Here is a 17,664-nt window from a genome sequence, read left to right as displayed (position 1 = left end):
AAAACAGTGAAGCACGGCTACACTCTGCAGTTCGCTCGCCGCCCTCCGCGCTTCTGTGCGCGTACAGAGACGAGAGTGAGCGAGGAAGTAGCACATCTACTTCGAGCAGAAATAGCCACGCTGCTGTGCAAAGGGGCTATAGAACCGGTTCCCCATTCTATGAGCGAGTCAGGCTTTTACAGCCGGTATTTTCTCGTGCCAAAAAGGGATGGGTCGCTCAGACCGATTCTGGATCTGAGGCGTCTGAACAAAGCTCTTATGAAAAGATCGTTCAAAATGCTCACGACCAAGCAGATCCTCGCGCATATTCGCCCGAGAGACTGGCTAATCTCCCTAGATTTGAAAGATGCATATTTTCAAATCAAGATAACGCCGCGTCACAGGCCATTCTTACGATTCGCCTTCGACGGCCAGGCTTATCAATACACCGTCCTTCCGTTCGGCCTGTCACTAGCACCCCGTACATTTACGAAGTGCATGGACGCGGCCCTCGCTCCTCTGAGAAATCGAGGGATGCGAGTATTGAACTATCTGGACGATTGGCTCATCCTGGCGCAGTCGGAGGCCGAGCTCCTCGCCCACAGGGCAATGCTGCTCAGCCATCTGGACAGCCTAGGGCTCACGGTCAATTGGACCAAGAGCTCATTAGTGCCCACGCAATCAACCTCATTCCTGGGTTTGAATCTGGACACTGTGGCAATGTCAGCCCGCCTGTCACCCCATCGCGCGCGCCAAGTTCGGCGCATGGCTGCGTACTTCCGGCCGGGCAAAATCGCACCTCTCAAGCTTTTTCAGAGGATGCTGGGACGTATGGCCTCAGCTGCGGCTGTGCTCCAGCTGGGCTTAATGCGCATGCGCCCGCTGCAATGCTGGTTAAACGCCCGAGTGCCTCACAGAGCCTGGGCGTCCGGTGGCTTCAGGATCAGAGTGACTCAGGGCTGCGTGTCAGCCCTAGAGCCCTGGTTAGTAGCCGACTGGTACCAGAGGGGAGTGACGATGGGAGCCATCTCACACCGCAAGGTCATCTCGACGGACGCCTCCACCACGGGTTGGGGCGCCGTTTTCGAGGGCAGATCAGCCTCGGGCCTTTGGTCGAGCGAGGAAAAACTCCTACACATAAACTGTTTGGAGATGATAGCGGTAGAGAACGCGCTCAGGCAGTTTCTCCCGCTTATACGAGGACACCATGTGTTAGTCCGGTCGGACAACACCACAGTGGTGTCCTACGTGAACCGGCAGGGCGGTGTCAGGTCCAGAGGTCTGGGCAATCTGACAGAACGCTTGCTCGTGTGGGCACACAGCTCGCTGCGCTCGCTGAGAGCTGCGCACGTGCCGGGCCACCTCAATGTTGGCCCGGACAAGCTGTCCAGGGGCCTCATTCTCCCAGGAGAATGGTCCCTGCACCCCCAGACAGTCCAGCTGGTATGGCGCCTGTTCGGCAGAGCGGAGCTCGACCTCTTTGCAACAAAAGAGAACGCCCGCTGCCCGACGTTTCTGTCCAAAAGCGAGGATGCGCTGTCCCAAACTTGGCCCAGCCTCCCGCTGTATGCTTTCCCGCCGATCTCCCTATTGCCCCAGGTCATAGCGAAAATCAGGGAAACGCGCCGTCCGGTGCTCCTTATAGCACCGCGCTGGGAGAACCAGATTTGGTACCCAGAGCTGGTGAAGCTGTCGCACTCACCCCCCTGGCCAGTTCCGCTGAGAGCAGACCTTCTCTCTCAAGCAGGAGGGTCAGTTTGGCATCCCCATCCAGAGCGATGGTCTCTGCATGTATGGGTGACCAACGGATACCCGTTGACCTGCCCGAAGGGGTTATGAACACGATTTCACACTCTAGAGCCCCCTCGACGAGGCGGTTATATAGTTCTAAGTGGCCGGTGTTCACTGAGTGGTGTGTTTCCAAGGGATTGGACCCACAGCAATGTGGGGTCCAGCGGGTGCTCTCCTTCCTCCAAGAGCTTTTGGAACGGGGCAGGTCCCCTTCCACGCTCAAAGTGTATGTGGCGGCTATAGCAGCGTACGCTCAGACGACGCTAGGTAGCACGCTAGGAAGGAACGAGCTCATCATCCGTTTCCTCAGAGGAGCCAGACGGATGAATCCCCCGCGGCCCCCGTCGGTTCCTATATGGGATCTGGCCTTGGTCCTAGAGGCCCTGAAGGCTCATCCCTTTGAACCGCTCGAGACTGTGGAACCAAGGTTCCTTTCGCTAAAAACCGCGTTTCTGATAGCTCTGGCTTCAGTGAAACGCGTGGGGGATCTACACGCGCTCTCAGTGAGCCCGACGTGTATGGAGTTCGGTCCTAATGACTCTAAGGTCATTCTCAGACCGAGGCATGGTTATGTCCCCAAAGCGATCGGCACTCCCTTCAGGGCGCAGATTATCTCCCTCTCGGCTCTGCCAGCATCCGACGAGGGGGACGGTGGCAATTTCCTCTGCCCTGTCAGGGCATTGAGGGTTTATGTCACACGCTCCGCCGCCTTCAGGCGTTCTGAGCAGCTATTTGTTTCGTTTGGTGGGCGCACTAAAGGTCTCGCCTCCTCGAAACAGACCCTGTCCAGGTGGATAGTGGACGCGATTGCAGCTGCATACGCTTCCAAACACCTGCAGTGCCCGCTAGGTGTCAGAGCACACTCCACCAGAGGCATGGCCTCTTCGTGGGCTTGGGCCAGAGGGATTTCCATCCACGATATCTGTATGGCGGCAGGCTGGGCCTCCCCGTCTACGTTCGTGAGATTTTACAATCTGGAAGTTCCTGCCTTACAGGCGAAAGTGTTATCAGTTCAATAGGGCTGTTGGTTCTGCCCAGTGGTTCTGCGCAGACATAGCTCACATACTGGTAGTAAGTTCGGTACTAGGCTCATTGTGAATTTGAAGGAGACCGGCGGTGCCGTTCCCTCATTTACGAGACGAGCTGTTGTGAGTTTGAAGGTGACCGGCGGTGCCGTTACCTCACTCATATAACAAGATATTGTGAACTTGAAGGCGTTGCCGCTCCCTCATTCAGGAGACAAGGTGTGGTGAATTTGAAGGAGACCGGCAGGTGCCGTTCCCTCATTCATGGGACAGGGTGTTGTAACCACCCGTCGTAACCACCCGTCAGTTCGAATGAAGTGTCTGTATATGTGGTGGCCCGTTTTCCTTACCGGCCACCCTGCCCGAGCAGTGTTATGGTCCCCGGTTCCCTGGGATACATATGCTGTATGCGAGGCGCGCACGGCGTTGACAATATGTTCCCGTAGCGTAAGGAACTTACGCAATACGAGAGAACCTCTCGTAAGAGAACAATACTCGGTTACTTAACGTAACCTCGGTTCTCTCTAGAAGAGGGAACGAGTATTGCGTTCCTTGCCGTGCGCCCCGCGGGCTTTTATGCTTCAGAACTACGAAAACCGAATATGCAGCCCGTGAGCCCTGCTTATATACACGTGGCCACGCCCCACCTGTAGGCAAATGAAGCCAGGTGGGCGCGAAGCGCCCTCATTGGTCGCCACGTCACGCGGGCTCACCGATAGGCTGCTGCAGTTGCCAGCAGAGCAGCCAATAGCACGCTGGAATAGCCTGCTATGGTCTGCCAGGCTGCCGCACTGCGTTGACAATGTTACAAAATTAAGGATAATTTTGGGTTTTTCAGAAATCTCGAAGAAAGAATACTTTCCCGTAGCGTAAGGAACTTACGCAATACTCGTTCCCTCTTCTAGAGAGAACCGAGGTTACGTTAAGTAACCGAGTATCGTTTTTTCCCCAGAGCTGTCTCTTTATTGAACTCAAACCCCCGTTGATCCACTTCCCTCATAAACTGATAACTCTCCTACCTCACATCTTCCTTCACTTTGTTATTTGCACTACCGACTGTTTATCACAGTAACAACTGTTTACATATGCATCTTGCACTGCCATATCTTAACTGGATTATGCTCATTTGCACTGCCGACTGTATTTATAGTACCAATGTTTACATTTGCATTTTGCACTGTACTTCTAACTGTAATATGCAACCACTTTCCACTGCACTTTACACTCTTTTTTTTTCCGGATAGCTCTGTCCATAATTTATTGCACTACCCTAATCCACTGCTATTCCTCATATTAGCCTAACATATTATTGTATACCTCTATCTGTAAAATTCTGTTTATAGTAATAGCCATCTGTATATTGTATTCATAGTACATATTCACCTGTAAATTCTGTTTATAGTAATAGCCGTCTGTATATTTATTCACTGTACATATTCACCTGTAAATTCAGTTCTGTTTATAGTAATAACGTCTCTCTATTTATACATATTTATACATATTCAGTACATATCCATGTCCTGCACTTACGCATCCATTGTATATCCTGCACTTGCTGCTATTGCACTTCTGGTTAGACCTAAACTGCATTTCGTTGCCTTGTACTTGTGTAATGACAATAAAGTTGAATCTAATCTAATCTAATTAATCTGTAATTATTAACTATCTCCAATGTGGAACGGTATAATTGCAACAAAGGGTTAAAACGGAACGATTAAATGTATGATTGGCTATCAAATATAGATGACCAAACAACCGGTTGGGATTCTCTTCTAAATGCGACAACTATGATAAATGGAGTCAGATAAAGAATATTATAATCAAATCCATTCTTCCAGCTGAGACACTGAACGCGTAAGGCCTTCACCGCGGTTCGCTACCGATCATTGGAGCGAATTCATGCGGTCTTACAAACGTTTGGTTGTTCAGCATTACACAATCTTAGGTAGTTAAACTAGGTCTTTAGGGACAGTATACAGGATGGTGTATCAGTCAGTATATACAATATAATGAGATTAAATAGATTCACTTCTGTATTGTGATATTCTGTATTGCCAACAGTCGAAGGAAATCGCCATTAAGGCACTGGTATCTTACAACAAAAGAATTCCAATTACAGCTAAGCATTAATAAAGAAATACAAATATAAATTAGCACCTCATAAATTGAGGCGTATTCATTCCTAAACTATGGTGCATTTCCATAGTAACATAAATAATCTGGGCAAACCTGGTGGGATGAAACCCACAAAAGCTGAGACCAAACCTACGATCAATCTACAAACGATTCTTTGTCTTTTATTTATACTCTGTAATCCTGAGTGTTTATTATTAAATTGAATCTTCAATTTTGATTTTCATTGTGATTATCACTAAAGTCATACAAACCACACTGGACTTTTTGTTAGATGATTATCTTTCATATGCTGCTGAAATTAATCATTTAATTGTCAGTGATTATTGAAAGAAAGACAAGGCTGGTCAATTATGTCAGGACAGCTCTTCTGACTCAGAGGTGTATACTGATGCGTTCTTGTGCCAGACGCAGCCGCTCCATGCGTTGGTGTAAGTCTGCTCTCTTCCGCCCAGCCTCTGTGTCCTCCACGAGCAGCTTCACAACATCCGCTCCATCCCGCAGGTCCATAGTGTGAGCCCGCAACATCACGGCAGCTTCCTTCAGTACGAACAGCAGGATCACCATGGGAATGTAGTCAGCTAGACGCTGATACACAATCTGTTTGATTGACAGAACATGTGAGAAGTTCATTACAATCACTGCCAAATATGAAAAAAAAAAAAACACGCTAACACTGAAATGAGGAACTGATTTACACCTCATAGTAGATGATCAGTTTATCAGGCGTCAGACTCCTGGTGTCAAAAACAGCACAGTTGTTGGGTGAGGTTGCATTCTCTCCCGTATCCAAAGTAATGGACTCATATTCCTGTCTCTTTTCCACAAACTTGAAGTCTACAATTTTCTGGGTAAAAATGGGATCCTGCGTGTACACAAGCTTCTCCATGTTAATGTACTCATGGATCCTCTTCTCCACCTTGCTTTCTTGCTTTGAATGAATGTCGTCAATGTGGTTCTAAGGGAATACATACATCAGAAATGTTATGTTTAAGATTAGTCTAAGATATTGTCTATTAAGATGATTTAAGTGTCATTTTAACACACCAGTATTATGTGTCTGAGATGAGGGTAGTTTGGGAAACACAGCTCACACATCACCCTAAACTCCCTCTGCACAATACCTAAGGTTATATTAAATTAGAACTGTTATTATAAACAATTGCAAATGTAATCCACATATAATGTAAAAATGCCAAGTAAAGTTACAGCTACCTCGGATGAACTTCAAAGTATCCATTGCTGGTTGTTTAAGTTCTCCAACATGTTTCTTTACCATTGATTCATACACACAGTAGTCACTGAAGGTCACCAGTTCTCTCCCACGATGAGCTTCATCATATTTTTCTGTCATCTCTTTTACAGACTCTCTGACTAAAAAAAAAATATATAATAGTCATTATTAAATTACAGGTAAATTGTGAAAGCTTTGTATGTAAAAAATACATTGTATGTATGGTACAGGTCTTTTCCCTGTATCACTCTGCTTTTCTGTGTTTGTGAGTTCCAGACAGATTGTCAGTCTGTTTATTAGTTGCAGGGATTTCCAGGGACTCTTTCTGCAGTTACATCTTTAATAAGTAAATTGCTGAATTCGGAACTGCGTATTAGACAACTTCTCTTACTATTCCTGCCATATAAAGATATGGTAAAAATAGTATGAATAGTATAATCGTATCAACTCAACCGATCCATTCAAATTAATTCCGGAATGAACATGCTAGTGTGTGTTGCTAGAGATGCAGCGGTTATTTAGACTTTATGTAGTTTGGAACCATAGAAATATATAAATAGATTCCTCATTAGCAGCTGTTTCTATGAAGTGCTATTACGTAAGCCGTCTGCCATATTGGAATGTTCAAAGCCGGTCCGTGAACATTCGCATTTGCAACCGTAGTTAGATGCATGTATAAATATCTATATCTGCAATAGACCTCAGCAGATTAACATTAACACAATACAAGATGAAGGCATTAGCTAACATTAAAAAGTTACCATAAATTAAAAAACCTGTAATACCGAGTCAATACTTATAAAAACACAAACCAACACATTCTCACCTGAGAAAGTTTATCCTATTTCTGACGACAGCATCTGAAATGTTGACCGTTCCAAGATGGCAGATAACATTTCTGGAGAAGTCGAACATGGCCTCTACTTATAAATATATATGTTTACATATTCATACATGTGTATAACTAAGGTTGCAGACACACAGTCAACAAGTCTTTCTCTCGAGTGTTCACGGACCGGCCTTGACGTTCCAATATGGCGACATCTTATGTATAGTGGGTCATAGAAACAGCTGAGGCATCTGTGTATATACAGCTCTGGAAAAAATCAAGAGACCATTCCAAGTTCAGAAATCAATGTTAAGTAATTTTTTCCAGAGCTGTATGTATACACCGATCAGCCACAACATTATGACAGGTGACATGAATAACACTGATTATCTCTTCATCATGGTACCTGCAAGTGAACATTTTGTCCTCAAAGTTAATGTGTTAGAAGCAGGAAAAATGGGCAAGCATAAGGATTTGAGCAAGTCTGACAAGGTTCAATTTGTGATGGCTAGACGACTGGGTCAGAGCATTTCCAAAACTGCAGCTCTTGCGGGGTGTTCCCAGTCTGCAGTGGTCAGTATCTATCAAAAGTGGTCCAAGGAAGGAACAGCGGTGGACTGGCTCATTGATGCACGTGGGTAGCGAAGGATGGCCTGTTCGGTCCGATCAAACAGACAAGCTACTGTAGCTCAAATTGCTCAAAAAGTTGATGCTGATTCTGACAGAAAAGTGCCAGAATACACAGGGCATCGCAGTTTGTTGCATATGGGGCTGCATAGCCGCAGACCAGTCAGGGTGCCCATGCTGACCCCTGTCTACCCGCCGAAAGCGCCAACAGTGGGCACGTGAGCATCAGAACCCGAAACTTTTAGCCGGAACTTTATTTAGACCCTGGTCCCAGCGGTCGAAACACACAGAGTACCACTCCAAAGTGCCTAGTTCCTGGAGAAAGCTCCTGCGGTGGAAACACGCCTCAAATCTGTTGTGTAACTCAAAATATTAACTTTTCACAGTATGAAGCCGAACAAGTTAAGACGCCACTTAAGAGACTTCACATCATGAACAAAAAGAGAAGCCCATTGAAGTTGAGAAGTTGTTGTACTGTATAAATTACAATATTTCAAATAAATCCGACTGGATTTTGCAAGCAAGTTTGTGTCTATGAGTGTCTTTATGTGGGTACATGTAGGTAAGGGGACTTGAAAATATTTTAAATAACAAAAGTTTGTGAACCCCAGGTCTATATAATGTAACAGCAGCACTCTTGTTCGAGCTTAATTATACAAGTTTGAAAAAACAGAAGAAATTTTGTTTCTCAATAATGTTGTCACCATATGACGTACATGATGCTTTGGAGTTACTCAGATGACATTCCCATTGCTTGAACACTGGTCGAAGGAGCGAGTAGAGGTTCCCATTGTCTGAATCTCCGGTTCTACACAACTCACTTATCTGGTCACTGAACTCCAAGATTTTCTACACAAACAGAAACAGAAGTTCAGTTCAGTCAGGATTTCTCAGATATTGGACAACATAAGTAATGATAAGTAATGAGCTTTCCTGTAGCTCAAACAGTAGAGCATGGCGCTAGCAACGCCAAGGTCATGGGTTCGATTCCCAGGGAAAGCAAGAATTGACAAAATGTAAAATGTGTACCTTGAATGCAATATAAGTCGCTTTGGATAAAAGCATCTGCCAAATGCATAAAAAATAAAAATAATGATGCTTGTGCTTCCTGTACCTTGCTGAGATAAGGCCCCATGCGCTCAGGTTCTAAAGGAGGCCCGTCAGCATAAGTCTTGAGCTCAACTCTCACTGCAGACAAGTTGATGTGAATTTGATCTCTAAGTGATGGAAGTGAAGCCTGTAAAATAAGGAATAACTCATAAGTTTAGTGTTTAGAGTAAGTTTCAGAAAATTTTGCAATGTTTAGACTTGCCTTGATATGTTGGACCAGCTCTTTAGTGAGTCTGGTGGCCAGGCAGGATATTGTGGCCCTCTCCTCTTCAAGAAGAAAACTAGTGGCAACAGAAACACTCTTAAATTGCTTTGAACATTACACAAAATATCAGATAACTGAATATCTACCAGGTTAAATGCAACGTAATACTTGAAGTGCACGTGACTGGCGAAGAACTCTTGTTCCTGTCTTGTGGCTTCAGCCAGAGAAACGTTTTCATTGATGTCACTCTGGCCTCTGCATCGTACAATGGTGAAGCCCTTTTTGAGAGTAACCACTTTACCCTGCAGTACTTGTAAGATGTCAGCCTCTGCTCCTTTATCTACCAGGTCTGGCTTTGTCAATATTGCTGAAACAATAAAAAAGTGTCAGACATGAATGAAATAGCCCTGATGTGATATTATGTGTTATATCAAGCAAAACTACCTTTCTATATATATATATATATATATATATATATATATATATATATATATATATATATATACATATATATATATACTCAAATGTGAAAATTCATCTGTAGTTATTATACCTAAAGTCCTTGAGCCATCAGGATCGACACCCTGAGCCATTCTAAGTGCTTCTGTGGTTGCGATGTCAACATTGCAAGGAACAACAACCAAATTAATGGTTTCTTTTTTTTCAATGAATTTTAATATCAGGCGTCGAATCTGCAATTAATCAAACACAAATTTCTAAGACAATAAAGACCTGAAACCATTTCAAACTGTAGTATCCATGTGACATCATCTTGTTGCAGGTTTTATTCAGCAAGTGCTGTCAAGTTATCAAATGTATTATTTTAAATTAAATTTTACTTTTTTTCCAAATTGAATTCTGTTTAATTTTATATGTTTAATTACATAAAAATAATAAAAACATATTTTATTTTCCAAAGAAAGTAACTGAATTCATAATAATATGGGGTTATTCATAATTACATATTTTTATCAATTCACAGCTTTGGAGAAATATGTCTTGCTATATTCAAATAATGATTCAAAAAGATTACAAAACTGTGTCTTTGATTACTTCTGGTTCATGGCATTTGAAATTAAAGCTCAAGTTGGTCACATTGCATTGTGGGATACAATATTCCACATAGCAGGTCTGCTGTCACTGCACAATTACATACTACTTACTATTTGGTTACACTTAATTTTAAGGTGTCATAGTTACAGTGTAATTATATATTTAAGTACAGCCGCGAGCATGTAAATACATGATGAGGTAAATTGGAAAACGCCAATACACACAACTACAAATTTATCAATCTAGCACCACTACACCTTTATAATAATTTACCTTGCAGCTTTCAGTGAACAAATATGGTGTTTTGACAAATGTATTTATTAAAAATGTTGCTATTATTACTTACATTAAATATTGCAGAATATAAATCACATTTATAGAGGCTGTTTTCGTATTTTCTACGTGTTTACAATATTTTTTATTTCAAATTCAATAGATTATTTATTTATTTATTTTAGAAACCATATGGTAATGAGGAGCATGGTTTTCCATGTGACTTAAATGATCTAACAGTTAAATGAAACTACAGTTAAACTATAAAAACAATTTCATTAGGGTAATTAAAGGATAAGTCAACAAAACATCCCATGAATTAAGGACGTTTTTTTCTCTTTAAATGTTTTATGAACTTTTTAATAGTTCTAATGAAATGTAATTAAATGTTATTTAAATGAGAGCCTCATGAAATATATATATCAGTGTCTTACATAAATTAGGTGTTAACTCTAAAATATTATTGTTTTTAAAGGGGTAGTTCAACCCAAAATGTGATCATTTACTCACCCTAATGTCATTCCAAACCTGAATACATGTATTTCTGTGTAACATAAAAGAAAATCATTTGAGTCAGTTTTTTTTTTTTTTGTCCATACAATATTCAATGGTAGTCAAACCAAAATGGTAACATTCTTCAAAATACCTTCTCTTGTGTTTCACAGAAGAGAGTAAGTCAAACAGGTTTGGAACAACTTAAATAATGACAGAATTTAATAGCAGTAAATTCACTTTAATGCATCCTAGCTCAAAATCAGTTCTTTACTGTCAAGTGCATTTCTGTGTGACTAAAGGTTGAGCAAACTACATTTGCAGTAAATTCAATAACATCCATCATTATTTGTCCCTGTCCTAGTTTTATTTATTTACTCGAATTTAAGGCCCTAACCCCAGCAAAAACATTCACGGGGGAACTCGCCGGATGGGCTGGGTTTGTCCAGGGCCGTATTTTAGCCCCAGTCCAGCCCTGGCGACAGGGTCATGGGCGGCCAAGGCTCATTGATGCATGTGGGGAGCTAAGGCTTGCCCATGTGCTCCGATCAAACAGACGAACTGTAGCTCAAATTGCTCAGGAAGTTGCTGGTTCTGATAGAAAGGTGTCAGAATACACAGTGCATCGCAGTTTGTTGCGTATGGGGCTGCATAGCCGCAGACCAGTCAGGGTGCCCATGCTGACCCCTGTCCGCCGCCGAAAGCGCCAACATGGCCGGGTGCGTGTACATCACTTAATGTTATGCCTGATCGTTGTATGTAACAATAACACTGTAAAATAAAGTGTTACCTACTATTTCTGCTGTGTATAGTATTTGAACTAAACATGTATATAGCATTTGACAGTTACTCTCAGGTAGCACTTTATTTTACAGTCATGTACAGCATGTTCATACTATGTACTTATTATAGTAATAACAGGGTAATAAATAGGTACTAGCCCTACCCCTAAACCTGACCCATGTTTAGGACCTTATATTACCAAGTAATTCTTAGGTAAGTACATGTAAGTGCATATACTGTGAAATAAAGTGCAACCCATTTTTATATCACCTGGTCTCCAATGTCTTCCGGTTGTCCTTTCACAGGTACTCTTGTTATACCAGGTAGATCGATCAGTGTGAGGTCGCAAACATCAGGTGACGTGATCTCTAAACTGATGAGATCATCACAGATTCCTACTCCATCTCCAGCAAGCATATTTTGTGCTGTAAAAGAAAAATACTACATACTCAACACTCATTCATCATGATAAACTGCTGCCATTAAGCCATATACATATAATGATTATTTCTAAATTATATTTAGCTTGATATATAGCCTTACCCTTTCTGACGTAACTTTCAACTTGTGCGGGCTCATGAAAGGTCTCTCGTACATCATTGTAAGAGATTACGGCGGTCCAGTTGCTCCCAGTATTCAGCTTCCTGAGTTTTAGCTCCAGTGGACATCGGGTGACAATGCCTGAATGAGCCATATCAAAATATATAAATGCCTCCTAATGAATAAGATATCTAGTGTAATGGTGTACAACATACCACTCCCACGAGGCAGAGCGACTCCTGACAGCGCCTCTAGAACAGAGCTTTTCCCTGAGCTCTGGTCTCCCACCACTGCAATGGACGGCAGTGCAAGTTCCTTCTCAATGCCGATCCGCCTCATGAAGTCAATCATCTCAATGTAGGGGCGAACCTGCGCGTCCCACTGCTGCAGAAATATTCCACTGTTCTCGGGGCTTCAAACACACATTTGACAGTTACACTGAATTTGTACAAAATAAGAAGCATGGTTGCTTTGTCAGTTTAAGTGAACAATAATACAGTGAACAAATAGGTTTTCCTTACCCGGTTTCATCTGAAGAATCAAAATCCAGTATTTCTGGTGAGCTGTCCATGACTGAAATTATATAAACCTCAGTGATTAACTTTCTTTTAGCTGCAAATGTGTTTAAATTAGGACTCAATCAAGTAAAGTTTAGTCAGAAACGAAGTCCTGGCAAATCAGTGCCAAATGCATACTATGAACCTTATATAGGTTGAATATAGCCTGTGGTTTTGGGGGGTTGTCCACAGACAACAATAGCCAACCATGAGCAGAATTTAGTTTTACAAAAAGGATATGGTCAGCACTTGAACTGACCTCAAGTTAGGGAAAAAAATAAGGGAAGAACAGAATGCAAATATACTGCAAATTGGGCCTTTGTTTTATGGGAATTAGTTTATTTATATAGCCAGTGTGTGTTTCATGTGCTTCTTATTTTTCAACTATCACACTTGGTTTCTTAAAGTCCATTTTTAATAGTTTAACAGACTCAGATTCCACAATGAGTAAATTATTAAAAGACAGATGCTGTGCTGTATATTTATGCTATGATATTATTGGCGAGACCTGAATGAGGAAGCAGTTAGCACAAAAGCTGAATTGCAAAATATGTTTTTTGCATTTGTTGTTAAATGCAAACCTGCCATGCAGTTTCGGTAAATGATTTACATACAGTAAAAAAAAATGCTTTCCCTCAGTTTATGGGTTAATTTATCATGTAATGTATTATAACAAAGACTGGGTTTCACTTTATTTTGATGGTCCCTTTAACACATTCTGTTGGCTATAATGTGTTGAGATGTGTTGCACCTACATGTCTACTAACTCATTAGTGTTAGTAGAGTATTAGTAGACTGGTAGTGTTAGAATTGACATGTAGTTGCAGTTACTTATAGTCAGTAGAATGTCTGTTGGAGGACCATCACAATAAAGAGATAGCAAATATTAAGCAGACAAGCTACTAATACTCTAGTGAGAGTTAGATGACATGTATGTAGTTGCAAAGTTCCTTATAATCAAATCACATCAAAATTAAGTGTTACCAAATGTCTGAAGCATGTCTCACACAAAAGTCACTTTCAGGCCAAGCAGCTTTCTGTTTGTCAACACGGCAAATACATGTAACCAACTTGAACCCGTTGTGAAATCTGCAATGGGGAAACCTTCAACCTTCATGCATAATTCCAGTTTGTGTGTATTCCTATTAAAATGCAGAACATTAGTAAATGTGACTGCACCTTGACTCTCATTTTGAAGCTGTAATTTCTGTGCTCGAATGAGTCACATCGTCAGCAACTCTAGAAGAAAGAATAAAAAAACATATACTTACTAATGATCCTCCATAAAAAAGAACTATGCCTGTGTCTCGTTTCAAAGGCTGCATCCTCCGGAGGTCACATTTGTGGTCACATACATCGTTGGAGCTGCCTCATTTCAGAAAAGTAACCATTACATTCCAAAGTTAAAGTAATTTATGTTCCATGAGGAATAACTGTCACTTTTATAATGGTTACTTTTCAGAAATGTCACTCTAGTCTAGTGCCTGGTTTCACAGACAAAGCTTAAGCTAAAATGCATGTTTGAGCTGTCATATTCTATGTCATATTATCTAATGTCAGGGCCATTGTTTTGTCTCAAGATGCACAGCAGTAATGTTTTTTTCTAAGGCACGTTTATAAAAGCTACTTAAATGAATCCATGAAAATAGGGGTATTAATTATTCATTATGCATTGTACTGAACTACAATGAACAGCTCTGAACACAGCTGGGAACACATTTCCTCTAGACGTGTCTTAAGTAAAACGGGCAACTTATCCTTGAAACACTTTACCTTAAGTACTTTATTACTTTAAATAACTTCAGAAAGAGCAACATTGATGGTTTTAAGTGCATCAGAATGATTTCAGAATCTCTCGATTAGTTTTTCGAACAAAAATATTAATCTTTTTCTGTCCTCGGCATATGGGGATTCAGTGTGTCCTGTGCCATTTGTTTCAAGAGCCATGGCGGTGAAAGTCTCTCTGTCTCTATCAAGGGCCGCTCTGTCCCGCTCCAGTCTCGCTCTGTCCTGTTCCAGAGACGCTCTTTCCCGGTCAATTGCAGCTCGGTCCTTTTCCAACTGCGCTCTGTCTCTCTCCAATGCCGTTTTCTCTCTTTCGGCGACAGCCCTCTCGCGCTCCAACAGCACTCGCTCTCGGTCCAGGTCTGTGTGCTCCTTCTCCAGCATCTGTCGCTCTCTTTTAAGTTTGGCTCTTTCAAAGTGTAGCTCGTCTTGAGTCTCTGAGGGGCTTTTTTCCACCGGTCTCCCTTTCACGCTTTCTGCTGTATCTGATGAGGGTCCATCATCGGCTACTGTCGCTTGAGTATTGACCTCGATGACTGAATGTGTCAGTAATTCTAAAATATCACTCCCCATTTCTACCTGATACATCTTCTTGCAGGGCTGGGCTACACATTCGGTCTCATCGGCCAGGTTGGTCAGTAAGTTCGGTTTAGGAGGGTCAATGTCAGTGGGCTCGCCATCTACGGCCTTTTCCATGAGTCTGAACCACCGCCAGGATTCAGGTTTAACCGTTTCGACATCCTTCGCAAGAGCTTTTAAAACCTAGGCAAAAAGAGTGGCGAAAACGACATCAGGACAATTGCATGCATTCATATTGAATTTATAACTAGATTTGTATGAGTGGTGTGCAGCTATACAAGTAAATCATTTTAATTGAGAATAAAGACAGACCCTATGCGTCCATCTTACCTTGTATTTGCATTTTAAATTCTCCCACTTTCGTTTTGCTCTTTGAGAAGTAATATTTCCATCCAGGTTTGGATTTGACTCTTGAATGAACAGCCTACAAACAGAAAACTTTCTTTATCAATTTCTCTATTACAACTGCAATATTTTTTTTTTTTTTTTTTTTTTTTTTTTTACAAAAAATATATTAATGAAATGTTTTTCACAATTTTTTAAATTATTATATTTATACATTTATTTTATATATTTTTTTACAAATAATTTCTAAAAATAATTAATTAATTCCTTCTACCAATATTTGTGCTGTTTATTTCTCGTCATTGTGACCTTTATCTGGTTCACTGGGTGCTGTCAATATAAACTATATTTATTGCGACAATTGCTAAAATTATGTAATGTATTTACCTGAATTTTGTTTTTAATTGTTATCTAACTAATCTAAAGTGGGTAGCAACAAATACACTATAAACTTAATATAACTAAATAGTAACAAATAATTTCCCAATTAAATTAAAAAATATTAAATCAATAATATTAAAACATTTTCTAAATTAAACATAATTTATGTATAATACAGCCAATAATTCATATAATATAATATATAATATTATATAATAATATTTTTTTTGTCAAAATTACACCGCATAAAAGGGTTATAATATGAAGTACGTCTTTTTAGAATGGGGTTACCATAAATGGGGGTCAATGGCAAAAAAATGTGTTCTTTATTGTAAAACAATTGCAACAACAAACAATAAGCATAGACAATGAGGATACAAACAACATGTGCTGCAGATGCAAAATGAATCACAATGAATACATACTCCCAGCCATTTCTGCATGTGTTTCTCCAGCCTGAGAATAAATAGCCATGGGCCATGCGCCACCTGATCAGTGTCTCTGTGTCCTTGTGAGACCCTGAAACAGAACCGCAGTGCAAACAAACAGGACAATATGAATTCACTGTAGGTTTGAGAACACGTGATTTTATATACACATGCAAAAACAAACAGCCCAGTCAAACCACATTTCAGACTGAGAACTGTCAGTCTGAAATAATAGTAATACATTTATTTATTAAGATAATGCAACTGCACATGTCAACATTAAATTGGTTTTAAGTCCACGCTGAATTGCATGTGAACTCATAAAAGAGAGTTACAGAAATGTGCGAAAGTTTTGCATGCGTGCAGACACTGTGCAGGCTTACAGAATGACACTCACACTGTTGAGATGGTTGCGCCATTTCTTAAAGTGAGAGAGGTGGCCAAACTCCTCTTATGAGATATATAGTAATATCATGAATGTTATGGATTTCTTTCACTTCTTCATCAACCGTTTGTCTGTTGCAGACAGCACTTCTTCACAGCTTTTCCCATTTCTAACAGACAGAAGAATGATGTTAGATTATTGCCCTCTAGCTGTCAGGAGCAAAACAGCTTTACAATAAGAATGTCTTCTTATCAATTCCATTTCATCTTCAGTTATAGATAGTAAATCTACACGTTTTGTGAAAAATCGAGTCTGAATCCTGCAACAACAACAAAAATGCTGAATCATGAAATTAACAACATTCATCAAAAAAAAAAAAAAGATGAAATAAAATACAACAGACATGTTATAATTATAAATATTATTACAAACTTAAACTAAAGGAATATTAGAAATGTTTTCCTGGCAAGTAACTGAAATAAGTTTAAGATAAAGCACTGATACCAGTGGAAATAAGAAATAACTGGGGGGAAAAACATGAAAAAATTAAATTATACATGAAAACTGAAAATATAAAAGTTAATTCAAAACTGGGTAGTAAATGACTATGTAATCTGGATTACTTATCTGATTCCAAAATATTAAGTACTTGTAATTGGAACTAGAAATTAGAAAATACTCAGAATCAGGCTAATATTTTGTATTGATTACATGATGTTATTCTCACAATGCCAGTAAATTAATCATAATTCATTGATTCACACTATAATTCTTTATCTTTTTGATTTTCCTATTCTATAAAAACCTACTGCTTTTATACGTTTAGAAGTTCTTCCAGGTTTGTGGAATTGCACACACAGACCAACCACTAGTCATGTGACTGTCACTGAAAACTGAGACCCACACAGCATTTGATCTGTGGATTTACAGTCATCACTTCATGAAGTGTTTTCTCAATATTGCAACATTGCATATCTAATCAACTCCTGGCGAATATATTTATTACTATTTGAATTATCACTCAGTGAGTCATTTAACCATGTATTACTATATATGGAATGCATTAAAATGTACAAATTCACGTCATATTTCATATTTATATGCAATCCAGGGATTGCCCAACTTTTTTG

At 40.5% G+C, this 17,664-nt stretch overlaps 2 protein-coding genes across 4 annotated transcripts; both read right to left on the bottom strand.

Moving 5' to 3' along the window:
- Positions 1–4,031: 4,031 nt before the first annotated feature.
- LOC307122490 (interferon-induced GTP-binding protein Mx-like) lies at positions 4,032–14,105 on the bottom strand. Of its 2 annotated transcripts, XM_079846467.1 has the most exons (14): positions 13,811–14,105; positions 12,596–12,647; positions 12,290–12,486; positions 12,078–12,215; positions 11,805–11,959; positions 9,487–9,625; positions 9,102–9,300; positions 8,931–9,009; positions 8,733–8,855; positions 8,335–8,467; positions 6,144–6,302; positions 5,976–6,052; positions 5,629–5,886; positions 4,032–5,528 (listed from the first exon to the last, which is right to left on the bottom strand). In XM_079846467.1, exons 2-14 carry the CDS (start codon positions 12,643–12,645, stop codon positions 5,304–5,306), a joined length of 1,932 nt encoding a protein of 643 aa, XP_079702593.1. In that variant the 5' UTR covers positions 12,646–12,647; positions 13,811–14,105; the 3' UTR covers positions 4,032–5,303. The 2 variants fall into 2 exon arrangements, with proteins under 2 accessions (XP_079702593.1, XP_079702592.1); XM_079846466.1 differs by lacking the exon at positions 13,811–14,105 and having other exon boundaries at positions 12,596–12,753.
- LOC307122492 (uncharacterized protein) lies at positions 12,958–16,720 on the bottom strand. 2 transcript variants are annotated; one of them, XM_079846468.1, is made up of 4 exons: positions 16,547–16,720; positions 16,147–16,240; positions 15,326–15,419; positions 12,958–15,178 (listed from the first exon to the last, which is right to left on the bottom strand). In XM_079846468.1, exons 1-4 carry the CDS (start codon positions 16,566–16,568, stop codon positions 14,477–14,479), a joined length of 912 nt encoding a protein of 303 aa, XP_079702594.1. In that variant the 5' UTR covers positions 16,569–16,720; the 3' UTR covers positions 12,958–14,476. The 2 variants fall into 2 exon arrangements, with proteins under 2 accessions (XP_079702594.1, XP_079702595.1); XM_079846469.1 differs by having other exon boundaries at positions 12,966–15,178; positions 16,533–16,720.
- Between the last annotated feature and the right edge of the window lie 944 nt (positions 16,721–17,664).

This window comes from Gobio gobio, assembly GCF_949357685.1.
Source record: "Gobio gobio genome assembly, contig: scaffold_134, whole genome shotgun sequence".
Lineage (NCBI taxonomy): Eukaryota > Metazoa > Chordata > Actinopteri > Cypriniformes > Gobionidae > Gobio > Gobio gobio.
This window is presented reverse-complemented; position numbering and strand designations above follow the sequence as displayed.

Bases quoted from the DNA above. Each gene is read 5' to 3' on its own strand.
- LOC307122490 (XM_079846467.1), bottom strand. From the start codon at position 12,645: ATGGACAGCTCACCAGAAATACTGGATTTTGATTCTTCAGATGAAACC. The intron at 9,301-9,486 runs GTATAATAACTA...TTATTGTTTCAG, and splicing joins TGATGGCTCAAGGACTTTAG to CAATATTGACAAAGCCAGAC. The intron at 9,010-9,101 runs GTATTACGTTGC...TGTTGCCACTAG, and splicing joins GCCAGTCACGTGCACTTCAA to TTTTCTTCTTGAAGAGGAGA.
- LOC307122492 (XM_079846468.1), bottom strand. From the start codon at position 16,568: ATGGCGCAACCATCTCAACAGT. The intron at 16,241-16,546 runs GTGAGTGTCATT...GTTCTGTTTCAG, and splicing joins GGCGCAACCATCTCAACAGT to GGTCTCACAAGGACACAGAG. The intron at 15,179-15,325 runs GTAAGATGGACG...CTTTTTGCCTAG, and splicing joins ATTTAAAATGCAAATACAAG to GTTTTAAAAGCTCTTGCGAA.